At 41.4% G+C, this 15,399-nt stretch overlaps 1 protein-coding gene across 4 annotated transcripts in view; it reads left to right on the forward strand.

The window, feature by feature from the left end:
- The window catches only part of Esr1 (estrogen receptor 1), a 365,575-nt gene that overhangs the window by 330,467 nt on the left and 19,709 nt on the right, over nt 1–15,399 (forward strand). For 3 of the 4 annotated variants that reach the window (XM_027401019.2, XM_027401017.2, XM_035440410.1), the window contains one exon: nt 2,100–2,233. In XM_027401019.2, the coding sequence (XP_027256820.1) occupies nt 2,100–2,233 (134 nt within the window). Of the gene's footprint in view, nt 1–2,099; nt 2,234–8,227; nt 8,353–15,399 lie in introns of those variants that run through there. The other variant, XM_035440409.1, reaches the window with a different exon arrangement.

The raw sequence follows: 15,399 nt of genomic DNA on the forward strand, positions 1-15,399 counted from the left end.
AAAGGCTGGTTGCATAATTCTGTGAACATATGACAATCTGATGAATTTTGCTTTTTAAATGGGTAAATGTATGGTATGCAGTTATAGCTCAATAGAGTTGTCAGAAAAATGAATGTATCTCAGAAGATCAAAGATTGATATAGAAAAAAAAACTGTGGAACTTCAACTAAAAGGAAGAATAAGAGAACGGCCATATGATATCAGAATGGAGTATGGTCCTCTCAAGCAAAGATATTGTTTTAAATCTATTAATGAGACATTTGAGCTGCAATAAAAATCTTGTAGAAGGAAATACCAAGAATGAAATTAAAAGAAATATATGACAAACCAGGAAAAATGCCTCTAACACAAGACTAATTAGTATAATATATAAAGAGTTCCTAGTAATCAATATGAACATGACTGATAACCCTGAGGGTAAATGTAGGCAAAGGCTAAGAGCACGAAGGTCAGAGAAAAATTTGTGTTAATATACTGCACAGGGCTACCAATGTAGCTCAGTAGTGAAATAGCAATATGTTTTCTTAACTTGTGGGAAGCCTACATATAAACCTCAGGATGAAAATAGAAAAGGAATTTTCTACCTATTTTTGTATTTACAGATATAAGCTTTTTGAAAGTAGCTCAGCAAAATTAGTAAGCATGTCCTTTCACCTAGGAATTCTAATTGCAGAATTATGTTTTATAGCTCCCTGTATGTGACATAAGAGATAAACATGTTCCTGAATGAATTGTTACAACAGCATGATGATTGAAAGCAAACTAAATGTCAGGGAAGAAAGAGGTGGCCCAGGTTTCCATCATGTTCTGCTGACAGTGTTTTGGTCACAGTGGGCCACATGTACAGAGTAGTCCCCCAAGACTATATCACTCAGTGACATCACAGCTATCTTACTTTAGGTCTGCTCTATGAGGTTCACACAGTGACAAAACTGCCTAATTAATGATGCATTTCTCAGAATGTGTTCCCATCAAATGATGCATGATTACACGGCATTTTGTTGAGTGTTAAGCTATCCCTATGTTGTGGGGGGGTGCACTCCAAGACAAAAACAAATCCTAATGCTCGTAAGTGCATTTGTGCTTATGTTTGAAATGCTTATGTGTTTTATAAATGTCTGCATATTCACAGACTGTTTTAACTTTTTTCATGTATTTTCAGTTATTCAAACACATCATGCCTTAAAATAAATTAATGCCTTTCATATATAGTATCTCATTTAATTTCTGAAACAACCCCACATATAGGACACAGGTGCATGTGATAGCCCCTTGAGATTTCTCACTTACTAGTTGCTAACACTGAGTTTAAACTCTTGAAGTTGAGTCTATGACACAAGATAAAAGCCTGAATTACCCCAAGTGATACAGAACACATGTAGTTGGCCAACAGCTTCCAATTCTTACAAATTTACTCCCTGTCTCCTCTTCAAGTCCAACATACCACTCTGTGCCCTTCTGTGTTAAGGTATATCTCCCTTCAAATCATGCATTCTCATTTCTTATTAAAACCTGCATCTCTTAGGGCAAACTTGTACACCACCGACTAAGTCTGCCTTCAATTGCCATCCCATGTAGCACCAGTGACCCCAGCCCAACCACACAGTCCATACCAGTTATATATAGTTTTCCTGGTCCTCAAGAGTATCTCAAGATAGAATAGGAAGATATCGTATATATTAATGGAAAGCCATATGCATCTTAGACCTCGGGGTCTTTCTTCAACCCTGTAATCATGCAATGTCTAGAACATAACAGCAGGTCCACAGTCATACCCAAACTGTCTTGCTCTGGAGACCAGGCTGGCCTCGAACTCACAGAGATCCACCTGCCTCTGCCTCTGCCTCCCCAGTGCAGAGGGATTAAAGGTGCACGACACCAATGCCCAGCTTCTTGTAATAATTTCAAGGTTTTACAGTGAAAACATTTTTTTCTGTCTTGCCTTCTCAGATTTAAATGAATGTTCACTCGATGAAACAAAGTGGGCTGCCAAAGGTGGCTACTGATTAGAGGCTGGGAGAGTTTTATGAATGTGAACCTCATGATTTGTGGAAGATTTTTCTGTGCTGTAACGCTTTTTTTAAAATTTGTTTTTGTAGGAATCAGGGTAAATGTGTAGAGGGCATGGTGGAGATCTTTGACATGTTGCTGGCAACATCGACTCGGTTCCGCATGATGAACCTGCAGGGAGAGGAGTTTGTGTGCCTCAAATCTATCATTTTGCTTAATTCTGGTGAGTTGCTAACCTGACAGAATTTAATGCTGGGTTGCTGGGAGAAATATTGACTTGTAAGTTTTTTTCTTTTTTTGTGACTAGATCCAATTGACTCAATATAAAGTATAATGTTGCACATTGAAAGAGATGACACACATTTCAAATAACCTGTCATCACTGTAATTAGAGACACAGAACCATGTTGATCAAATATGGTGTGTGAAAAATATTTGTGTATCTATAGATAGTTATACATGTTAAAGTGGAACTAGATTAAGGGGCAGTCCTTTCAGGTTATGACACAGGCCCTGGATACACAGCTCAATTGTGGAGTATGTGGTTAGCATGTTCAATGACCAGCACTGATGAGAAAAATGATGTCATCTAGATACTCAAGAAAGATTGTTATTGTTTCCGTTTAAAACTGATTAAAGATATGCTTGGCTTAAAGATTTAGAAAAATAAATAACTAAATGGTCCTCAAATGGATGACTATGGAATGCTGTAGACAATGCTTCTGAAAGTACACTTCATTTATGTGAAGAGGCTCACAGTCCTTGGCTATTGTCCCTAGGATGAGGAAGCCAAGCTAGGAGGCACTGTAGTTGTTTAGCTGCTCTGTCCCCCCGCCCCTCCCTTCTTTTCCCTCCCCTCCCCTTTTTTCTCCTCTCTTCCCCTCCCCTTCCCTTTCCTTTTCTTTTTTCTTCTCTGTAGTGAGGCTGGCTGTTAGACATGGAGAGGGTCACCGCAGGTCACCCAGACAGAAATTGTGGCTCAGCCTGAATTAACACTCTTACCCTTCCCAGCCCCTTTGAGTACCGCGTAGAGCCCTTAACCTTAGTCCTGTAGCTCCACTTGGTTGTATCTTAATGTCACCGTCTCATAGAAATCAGTCTATTCTCAAGCCTCTGGCCTGATTTAGTTCCTCGCCCAGTATGCCTGGTCTCGGATGTCTTATGTGTAGAGCCACAGCGTGATCTTACCCAGAGCGAATCTGCTGTCTGTGCACAAGGTCTGTTTCCTCCTCACGGTCCCAGACTCTTCCTGTCTCCTCTGACAATTTTCTACTCCAGTTCCCCTCCAAAGCTAGACACCCATATTCCTTAATCACGTTATCATGGCAATCATTTTCACTTATCAATGGAGAAACAGAAATTGGTACAATTCACTAGGCAAGGACAGAATTATGAAGTTCCATGAAAAAACAGTGTGACTCGATGGCCACTCGGGAAGTGATTACCCAGCATTCAAGTTTCTAGTCCCACTCATGCGCATTGTGCCTTTTCATTTGAGTCGCTTGTCCTGCTCGTTGAAGGGTCCAGATCCCACAATGGCTCTTTATTGGATGACAGTTCTGGGAGTAGAGCCACTCGCCTGCACGGCGCCAGGTCCCGATCCCGCTCCTTCTTCAGGGGAGGGCTGGCATGTGTGGACAGCCCGCATGTGGGCAATCTGTTAACTTCAGGGACTGCATGCTGAACGAGTGCGGGGAACTTTTTTTTTGTATTCTCACTCTAACCAGAAAAGAATACCTCAGACACAGGAAATAAGTTGTAGAATGAGCACAGTGGGTGCTTGTGGTCATGAAAACTATTTCCCATATACCCTTTTACCTTTTTGTTCTGCTGTTTTGTTGTTTCTGTTCTTACAATGGTGTGGATGTATTTTTTTAATATTATTGTAAAAATTAAAGACGAACCACTAGATTTGTGGGCTGTGAGCTTTTATAACCCAATGGGATAAGAATTTTAAGGTCTTTCCAGAAATCCTTTATTGAAGACTGACTATGGAGCCTCATATTGTATTTTCCACTTCAGAATTGGGGTCCCAGCTGAATCTTTATGACACTGGACAAGCCCCTCCACCCCCCTCCTGTCTTTGTTCCTACCCTCTGTCTCAGAAGCTCTGTAACATGTGCTTGCTCTTAAAGGGCCGGGACGCTATTTTGGAAATAAAAGTCCTTGTGTACGGCAGAGTTGATCATTACTGTTTTGTGAGGTAATGGGTAGCAGCTTGCCTTTGTCATCAAGGACAGTACTGCTGGCTCAGGAGACCTGTAGCACAGCAGAAGCAGCCGCCCAGCCCTGACAGGCAAAACCACTCTTCTCACCACAAAATGAGCTGTGTTCTAGAAAGACAGGCCTGTGCCTTGCACAGTTCCTAGTGTCTGCTATTGTTCCTGGAAAAGCAGAGCCAACGAGGGTGAGGCTCTGAGACACAATGGGCCAGTACTGGGAAGTCTTTTCAAAGTGAAAAAAAAAAAAAAAAGGAAAGTAAAAGAAATCTGCCACAGAAAGGTTACTACCATGAATTACTGCCCCCCCACCCCCACACACATGCGTACAATTGTAGGAGTTCCAGATGTTTCTAAGACCTTAACCATCTCACGACTTTGAACTGGGACAACTCTTGACCTATCATGAGACACATGATAAAGTGATTGTGACTCCAGAAACCTCTGACAGAGGCTGCACAGACTGTGACTCAGGGAACCTGGCTAGGAGATGCCCGCCCATCTCTGGCTAAGCCTCAGGGTTTGAGGGGGAAGAAGCCCGTGCTTTTGGCGGTGTCTCTGATACCCTGTTCACAGCAGGCTTGGTTTGGAGGCAGAATCAGGAGAAATGAAGGGTGGTTTTGAGGGCCTGTTCAGAATGTCTTTCTAGAAGCCACAAGAGGATTCCAAAGGCCAGAATTTCCACAGATAATCTCCTCACAGCTCCTTAGAAGAAGATGTTTAACACAATTCCCGTGTTAGTCAAAATGATTTATTTGATTACAAAAGCTCAGAATCATCCATAGAACAAACACGGATCCCACATCGAAGGAGAGAGATTGTCTTGGTCAATCCAGACAGGCCTTAGCAAAAATCAATACCAGCTTCCTGGCTTTCTGAGAACTAGCTGGACAGAGTCCAAGAGGAGGGCAAGTAGGAAGAGGGCAACTCAAGGCAGGGGCCTGCAGAGGAGCAGAAGTAAGAGGAAGGGTGGTCATTCCAGCCACAGCAGGGGGTTGAGAAGCATGCAGCAGACCTGGCTGCACTCCTCCTGCCCACTGTGATGTCAGTTTTTCTTCAGGATCATTCAGACATGGCCACTGCCTCCAGGCCCAGTTCCATAGCGAGTCTTCCTTCTCTTGACTGTTTGGCTTCTTAGTAACACATGATCTGGCCTCCCAACAACTGGCTGATTTTATTTCTTTCCTCAAAAATTTCATTCATTTCTTCAGTAAATTTTGTATTTATGACAGTCATGCTGAGGTCTTCATGACAGGCACAACCAAATAAACATTTTGATTTTGTGTTTTTTTATCTTTAACCAGAATTATTCTCTGTTTCTTTATATATGTATTTCCCAATTTCCCTAAGAATGGTTTATTGTTCCATTTTGTTTCTTGTGGTCTTGGAGTCATGAATTGTTAACAGAAATTGCCTCATTCAACCCTTTAATAAAAGCTTATTTGCTGAACATTGCTGGGGGATACACAGGAAAATTGTCATCTGGCTGGGTTCTCCTCCCACTCTGAAGTAGCTGCCTTCCCTGTAGACTATCTCAACACCGTGGGTTACTGAGGACAGGGGGAAATGATGGAGACATAGAGGATGCAGTCAGTGGAGCACAGGAGGCCTAATGCAAGGAAAGCTGTTATTGTCAAGGATGAGAGCCTGGCTTCTGCTGAATAGATCTCTGGCTTTTATAATGAAGTGTTTTAGTTTAATATCCTCCAGGTAGCCACCCCAAAAGTGGAGAGACTCTTGGCTAATAGTAATAAGGACCGTAGTAACTACTGGGAGCCTTGGTAAATTATGCTGTATAAATGATACAGAAACATGGTGTTAGGATGACCTCGATCATATGGGTTTGACCTTCTGTTGACAGACCACAGAGGCAAAACTGCAGAATCACTGCACATCACTTAGTAGTTCCTCTTCTTCTTAGCCTCATGTCGCTTCCAAATTCACTTCCAGGCAGAATGCTACCCTGTCGCTGAGTGTTTTCCAGACCTGGGGAAATCCATGGATTTGTGTGTAGACATCTGTCATCTCTCATGAATGTGCAGTTTAGCCTTCAATTCAACTTACTAGTTATGTCTATCATTTTTGGAGCCACTTCTTACACACACACACTTACAAGTAACAGATCCAGCAATAAGACATTCAATTGTGTTTACAATAGTTTATGACAATGCAAACCCAATATTTAAAAGAATACTTTTGCCTTTAAAGATCAGATCAGCTCCGCTAGAAGAACGGGTTTTGCATACTGCCCACATTGACTATAATGTGCAAGATGCTGGAATCTGGGCAGGAGAAGCTATCCCAAGAGGTTTCAAAAGGCAGCAGGAGATTGAGAGCCCCAGAGATGATGACAGAAGGGCTTGGGAAGGAGAAACACCTTACAGGGATCGATATAGATACCAAGAGGCCAGGGTTCATTGCTACTATGAACCAGAGCCTCAGATAGAAAGAGCCCACTCCAGGAGTCCACGGAAGCATAAGGAAAATAGATGTTTCAGGATTGTGTAGGATATGTGGTAAGGGCAGACACTGGACTAATGAGTGTAGATCAACCAGGGATATGCAAGGGAACCCGTTAAGGCTGGGAAACTCCAAAGGGGTCCTCGAGAAGGCCCCCACGTCAGAAAAGGTCTGGTCGTTTCCAGTAGCAGTAGAAGACAATCTCTCACAGGATGAATAGGTAGTTCTTCGTCTATTGTGAAAGATGACAATGCCATAGATGGTAGTTTGGCTATCGATGAAGAATCAGGTAAGACTGGAGAAGACGAAAAGCTCATATTTTGGTAGACCTCAATCAAAGACAAACAACCTCACTTAAGAGTACAGATTAGTGATAAAATTATTAATGGCATAGTAGACACACACACACACACACACACACACACACACACACACACACACACACACACGCCCATACAGTTCTCTATATTGTATTTTAGAGAGCCTTTCTCATCTTCGTTCTCATTTCAGTCTCTGCTAACTGATCCAGTGGATCCCAGATAACTCCTCCAGTTCCTGCTTCCACATCTCTATGCTGTCTGTCTTACTCTAGACCCTCTCTCTTCTCCTGACCCACAGGCCAGTTCCCAGAAACCTCAGTATATCACCTCCAGCAGGGTTTCTGATTGCTCCTGGAGTATCTCATGCTGTTGAAACTTGACACCCTTGATTACCTAGTCATCCCAAACACCACGTCAGATAATATTTGTCTTTCAGTGGATGGAATAATAAAAAAGGAATAAGAGCTAAAACCCACAAACAACTAAAATTCCAAGGGAGAAAAGAGAGGTCTAGAAACCAAATGACAAAGTCTCTAAACTAGGTTCCTCGGTGTTCATTTAGGGAATTGAGACAAGGCTGCAGAGCATACATGTCAGACATACATTTTAAAAGCATGGCATCTGTCTTCTGTTGCCTCATTCTGTTTTGCTAATATGCATGTCTTGTTTTCATGGTGCCCTGATGAAAAGCACATGAGGCCAAAGCTGATGCAATCCTGCCTGCCTTTGCTGCATTCACCAGTGGCCCCATTCTTGTTAGAGAAACATTTATTTCATGATGAATTATAACAAGTTTCCATCACAGAGACAGATTCTTCCCCCACCCCCAGCCCCGTTCTGGATTATTTATACTCAGTATTATTAGACAACCACTCAGAAGCATTTAGATTTTTTAGGAATAAAACAATGATTTAGAGAGGCTCTATATTTAGATAAAAGAACATTAAAAACCGTATTGACTTTAAACATCAAGGATTCATTAGCTCTCTGCAGTTGAAAGTTTCTGACAAGAACAGGCCTGGGAAATAGCAAATGGACACATTGTCAGGGATGCCACTGTTGTCACATCAAAGAAGATTTCCTTCTACTATCTCTTGACTTTTTTGTGATGCCAAGTGTCCTCTCCACAGAGTCTGCTTACTGTTATTATTTTGAGATGAATGGCACTTCATGGTTACCAAGTGGTTCATTGTCGGTCCCTCTGACTGAATTCTGTAGGCAGCCACGTCCACTCAACTTTTGGAGCCTTTCTTTCTATTGCAACAACTTCTGATACAGCCTTAAACCTCTTTGGTGATATGGCTTTCTACAAGTGTGCTGTGACCTAAGCTCTGTCTTTCGGAAGCTCTGGGATTCATGGAATGGACTCTGCTGTTTGCCTGAGGGGTGGAGACCCTTGGTAAGCTATTTCCCTAACTCTAATGGGTACAGGAGTACCTAGCCAACCCAAGACCTCAGAACTGTCATGGCTGCTGGAAGAATGTCCATACCAGATCTTACTCTGCTCCTTGTTCATAAGCACAGGTGAATACTAGTGTGTTTCTTCCACAGCATCCAAATACAAACCCCTTCCCTTGTGTCTTTACAAAAGGAATGGCTTTGTTCTTCTTAACAAAAGAAATAATAATAATAACCATCATTACAGAATAAATAGCTGATGGAATATCTAAGACCTGCCTAATCCCTGCCATTTGCAATGAAGATCCATTTGCACAATGAAAGTGTTCCTGTGAGTAGACAGTGTACAGGACTGAGATTGGCAGTTCAGATCCCTGTGAGAAGTGGAAGAGCCAAGTGTGACTTAATTTTTTCATTGTTGTGACAGATACTTGGCAGAAGGAAGTTGGGGCTTATTCTGGCTCACAGTTCAAGAGTGCAGTCCATTGTGGCAGGGAAGTCATGTCACCAGTAGCATGAGGAAGCAGGTCACATCACTGCCACAGTCAGGAAACATCGAAGGACAGATGCTGGTGCTCAGCTTGCTCTCCTTTTGAAATTCAGTCCCAGACCTCAGCCTATGAAATGGTCCTACTAAGACTCAGGGAAGCTCTTCCATCTTTAGTTAAACATTTTTGGAAACATCTTTATAGGTAAACCTAGAATTCTGTTTTCATGACAAGTGCAAACCTAATCAAGTTGACAATCAAGAATAATGGTCACACCAGTCTATAAATGCCTACAGCCTACAGAAGAAAACACAGAGTTCTGGGCTTGAATGTGACATGGTAAAATTTAATCCCATTAGGAGATAACAAGAGGGGAGATGTTAACTTGACTATGTGTACACAGATGAAGCTTTTGAAAGATGCCTGGGATTAGATAAGGGCATTGGAATGACACCCCTATAACTGACTGGTGGCTTTATATAAAGGAAGGACAAGGATGAGAGTATCCAAACAGGTCCACATACTTCATATGTCTTTCTCTATGATGCCATGCACTACTTTGGGTTCTGCCATCATGAAGACAACCACTATCAATAACCCCTAACCCTCAGACCAGAACTCTGAGCTGTAACAGACCTTTTGTGTTTGCAGTTTACCCAGACCATAGGATGTTGTTAGCAGCAAAAACATGCACTGACAGGCTGACAGATACTTGGTACCAACAAGTATGGCTGCTAACAAGCAGTTACTGAAAGTATGGGAACAGCTTTGGGACAAGGTCAGGAGCAGAGTTTGGGAGAATTTAGAAAAACAAGTGGAGAGGGCCTTGTATACTGTAATGGAGGCATTATGGCTATTTTAGGAAGAATTACAACTAGAAAGCTAGACAGTTGTGAGGGTTATATAAGAGAAAAGGCTAGCCTTGTCTTTATACTATGAAAAGAACTTTACTTCATTATGGTCCAAGTCCTAAGACTATAATGATTGGTCAGATTATTTGGTGCAGATTTCTTAATGTCAAAACTGCCATGGAATTTCTAACTATTAAAAATTTATTTTACTTTTATTTTTGATTAAGTTTGTGTGTGTGTGTGTGTGTGTGTGTGTGTGTGTGTGTGTGTATTTATGCATGTGAGTGTAGTACCCATGGAGTCCAGAAGAGGGTTCAGATCTCATGCATCTGGACTTATAGGCAGCTATGAATTGTCTGACATGAGTCTTGGGGACCACACTCAGGTCCTCTGCAAGAGTATACTTGTTCTTAATTGCTAAATCTTCTCTCTAGCCTCTTTCCACGTGTTTGTATAGTGACCAAAACCTATTTCTATATTGAGTATCACCGTAGTTTGTAGTGAAAGTTAGAAACAAAATCAAGTAAAGTAGAAACATCTGCAAAATTCTTAGCCTGGCTAGGGAAGGAGTGAAGGGAATAAAACTTATGTGCACACAACCTAGCACTCATGGAAGAGTTGTGTGGGGGTTTGATGTGACTGTGCTTAGGTGATGCAAAGAGGATCTGAGAGAAACTCAGCTACAAGAGCACATTGGTTTCAGAGGCTTAACCTTGGGCACTGTACACATCTTGATAGCCTGGATGACTTTGGGATTGTATACCCTGATACTGCCATCTGTGGCCACTACCTCTATGGTTCAAATAGGTCTAGGCATTGTCTGTGCAGCAGCAGATCCTGGGGACAGATAGAATGCTGGATTTTCAGGTGGGCTGAATAAAAGAGTTATGAGATCATGGTAGAAATTTATTATAGGTCACAGCTGCTGTTCAGTGTCCCTGGTAAAGCAACTCCAAGTGTGTCTCAGGACTGTAGCTTCATCAAGAGCCCTAGAAAGGAAGAACTATGAGCAACGTGCAACACTCACCGTGGAAAGCTACAAGGGGTGTAAAAATTCAACCTGAAAGAATTACCATGTAGCTTGTGACCCACAACCATATGGAAAGCAAGCTTTAAAATTACATATAATAGTTCATGATGTATTCAATCAATTTTACTTTTTGAACAATTAGAAGCAATTTTTCTTTTTTGATTTATAAGTGATGCTTATTTTATACTTTTAATGAACTGCTGCCCAATTTCAATCTTTAGTTTGCACCTTTTATTATAAGTACATTTGCTATGAGCAAGAGGTAATGGCCATTTGTAAAGCTACTGATATATAGTACCTCCTGTGTAGGGGAAGCTGTAGCCACGCCTTCTTAGGGGCTGGCTACAGGTGTGGTCAGGGTGACATAGAGTGAGAGGAGGTCAGGTGGCCAGTTTCGGTTTCTGTACAGACTGCTGCCATGCCGGCTGGCTAGGTAACTCTGTAAGTAAGTCTTTTTCCCTATTGAAATCCCTTGTATTTCTACCTGGCTCCATATTGGTAATTTCCCACATTGTGATCATCAGGTCACTCTTCACTAATCACTGTGATAGTACCCCCATATGCGCAAGTCATTGTGCCCTGTGGACCATGAGGCAAGTGAATGAAAGTTTCTAAAATGACTATGGAGCTGCTAGCTTCCTCCTGCCCAGCCCCTGCTGGTACTCTTAAAAAACTCACAGTTAAGGATTCTACATACACTATCACCTAAATACCTTTTATCAGAATTGGACTTGATGTTGCATTTAGGTGTTGTCTAGTTTTACATTGTGCATAGACACCATGACAATGAACCATCCTTGTAAGCAAACAGCATGTTTGCATGGCAGGCTCTCTTATGTCTTACATTCTACCACTGATTTTTAAAAGGTATTATTTTCAAAGAACAAGACAAGTAACTGAAGAACTTTGAGCACATCATGTAAATTACTTTTCTGGAGTTAGAAAAACAGACTTCCAATGATGTTTCTAGCTCTTGGTTCTGGGACTTCCTGGGGTGAACATTCCATTTCCTGGTCATTAATGAGCTTGGAAGAAGCATGACTTTACTTTCAATCCAAACATACCCATCTCTGCTAAAGCCAGAGCTGGTGGTTCAAACTGTGCCCCTACCCGATATCAACAAGCCATTAAGTCTGCCTCTCCATTCTCTGCACATGGAAGTAGACATGGCTCTGAACGTACAAGTGTCATGAGGGAACTCACTGTTTTCTTTAGAATTAGCATGGATGACAGTGATGAATGACACACAGAATGTCAAAATTCTTTTACTTGTGACAGTGAAGCACTGGTCCTTACTGCTGGGATGGCAATGTGAATTACTGAATTAGTTGAGCCTTTATGGCCTCTGAAAGCAAAACACATTTAACCTTCTAGAGAAATTGTGGTGCTGTGTTTCCCTCTGCATGTGCTCTGAGAACCACGTACTATCAGGCTTTGAAGGCATCTATTATTATACTTAGCTATGCAGCCCAGATTATTGGTGACATCTCAGAATTCTTTCCAGCTAAGAAAACCACTGGATAAATTTTCAGTGACAAATTGGTTAGCTTCATTTCCTGCTGAAACCACAGCCTTGGAGAGCCACAGAAATACAAACCACCTTAGAGATGATGGAAATATTATGAGAAAAGTAATAAGTAATGTCTCCTTGACAATCTCCGTATTCTTTGAAGGACCCATTCGCCAGGTGTATTTCCCACTCAACAACTCAGGTATTGACACAGTCAGTGAAATAATAGGAATAAGAGGCACTTTTTGTCTTTTTAATAGCATTTTCATTCTTTGATGGGTACCCAATGCTTGGAACTTAGAAAATACAGAGAAGATAGCAAGCAAAATCTCTCAGGCCATCACCATTTCATCACATGGAAGTAATCATTGTTAACATTTTGGTGAAAATATCTAGTTAAAGAGACTCTAGAAGCTGGGAGGTGATGGTACATGCCTTTAATTCCAGCATGTGGGAGGCAAAGGCAGACAGATATTTGTGAGTTTGAGACCAGCCTGATCTAAACAGTGAATTTTAGAACAGACAGAGCTATATAGTACAGAGTCTGTTTCAAAAACAAACAAATAAACAAAAAGAGATGCATAGAAAATGCTCAATCACATCAATTCCTTTTTGTTACACCATCCTCTGGCCTGTTTTGAAAAGCAGAATTGCATTAGAATTGCTCCTAATAATTCTCACTATTAAAATTATTAGTGGTCCCATATGTCTGAGGAGGTAAGTCTGTTGGCAGTCATTTCTGGTTTCTTGCAAGCCTTAGAGCTAAGAAATTCTTCCTGTAGCATTTGAGTGCTGAGCCAGAGGTGAGACAGATATGGATGCTAGTAGCTCAGGCTGTGTCAGTTATTTACCAGCTGGGGGGACTGGGTCAAAGAGGAGCATTTGCTTTCCCAGAAACAGCCCTAGCCCTTGCATTTGTAGGCTCCTGGGCTTCAACCTCTTGCAGTCTTTGTTTCCCAACAATTAAAATGTGATTTGTATACATTTTTCTTCTATGAGTGTTTGCTTTTACTGGGGCTGGGGAAATGGTTCAGTTGGTAAAGTACTTTTAAGACTCTGATCTCCAGTGCCCACATACAAGGTGTGAGCATTTGTAGTTCCAACCCTGGGAATACAGGGTAAGAGAGTGGCTGGGATTTGTGAGATATTAGGAGATATTGTGCTGCAGGTTCAGTGAGAGAACCTGACTTAGTTTCTTGTCTTAAGACTGTGTATGATTGAGAAAACAGGTAATTTTTCTTTATTGTTGAGTTTGAGCAGCTTTTTACATATTTTGGACACTAGTCCTTCATTGGGTGTGTCTTTTGCAAATATTTTCCTTTTTCTGTGGCTTGTCCTGTCAGTTTTTGGAGACTGGTAATTTTTACCCTTCTTTCTGCTGAGGTCAAGTTCTCTGGAAGGGGTCTCAGGGTTACCTGAGAATGGGGGACAAAAATGCAAGAAAGGTCAATGTCTGTGGGTCCTCATTGCTGTCGTCCCTGCTTTAATCATAGAAGAATGACATGACTGAGTTTAAACGTGAGTGTTTCACATGAGGCTAACATTGTCTGTCTCTACGTCTGTTTGTCTGTCTCTATCTCTATCATCTATCTATCTATCTATCTATCTATCTATCATCATCATCATCTATCAACTTATCTATCCATTCTATATATCTCTGTCTATCTGCCTATAGATATAATCATAAAGGGATCTTTTGATTCTACAAACAATTTCTAAATCACCATATTAATTAATATTTTTAAACATAGTTTTTCTTTTTATCCTTGAGAATCTTTCCTCTTATTCTCTAGTCATATTCCCCTCAACATGGCCACCTCCAAGCTTTGTCTCCTCTTTGTCTTCTTTCTCTTCTCCCTCCTTCACCTCCTCCTGTTCCTCCTCCTTCCCGCTCTTCTTATTCTTGATAACCCACTGAGCCTAATTAGTGCTGCTCATATGGTTCCACAATCAAACTAATTGATCTGAAGGCACCTTTTTAAACACACAATTCTAGAATCCCATGTCTCCATTTATTTTTAATGTAGTATAAGCTGTCTTCTCCTTAGGAAAAGATAAGCCTGTAACACCCATATGATGCATTTTCAATGGAGTTTCTTTTCAGGGGAATACGCTCTTAAAATGACAGATGGAAGTGAGACACCTAAAGGTGCATGTGACCCACAAGCTCACTTGTCTCTTGACAATGGGAAAATTTGTTGCTAGTCATAAAACAAAACAACAAAATCCTAGAGGGGGCCCTCAGCCATTTTGATTCTCCCCTAGGAAAGAGAGGGGAAGTTTCTCTGAGGATTTACCCTTTAGGGGATCAGACCCTGAAATCAGGACTGAGAGATGGTGATCTCATTTCTTAGCTCCTGGTGCTAAACATTATAGGCACTTGAGCAGGCTGCCCAGTTCCACTTGATGAGGACATGTTTGCATATGTTCATTGTGAGTTCTTAGTGCTCGGGTCAGCTTTTCTGAATCAGAGACTAAGTCATGAGTGTTGATGATGTCTTATTAGTGCTTCTATTCACACTGACTTTTTAAATGATTCACAGGGAAGAAGGGATATTCCCCCCCCTTTTATTCCCTTCTTGATATTCCATAGTATTCAAAATACTTTCTGAATTCCATGCAATAAAAAGTGGTAAATCAATAGTTAGCAAATCCCATATAAAGAATAGGCCAAGTAGTATGAAGAAATCACCTTGTCTGTGAACTATATTAGCACACAGAAGTATCTTTGTTTCTAAGACAGGCTACAGGACTGGCTCTAATGTTCTTGGACAACCCAAAGAGAAGACATTCCATTGCAAGGCTCACAGGCATTTAAAACAAACAAACAAACAAAAAAAACAAAACAGAACTAGTAATATACTAGTTACTCAACAGAACGTCCCTGAAGACAAAGCTCTATAAAGATGACTACTTAACAACAAGGATTTGATAAAGATTGTACAATCCATCATTGAAGGAGGTCATGGCAGGAACTCAAGAAGGACCTTCAAGCAGAACCCATGGAGGAATGCTGCTTGCTGGCTTGCTCAGGTTCATGCTCAGCTGGGTTCTTATGGAGCTCAGCACCACCTGGCTAGGGATGTTGCTGCCCACAGTGGACTAGGGCCTCT

Source organism: Cricetulus griseus, chromosome 2 (assembly GCF_003668045.3).
Source record: "Cricetulus griseus strain 17A/GY chromosome 2, alternate assembly CriGri-PICRH-1.0, whole genome shotgun sequence".
NCBI lineage: Eukaryota > Metazoa > Chordata > Mammalia > Rodentia > Cricetidae > Cricetulus > Cricetulus griseus.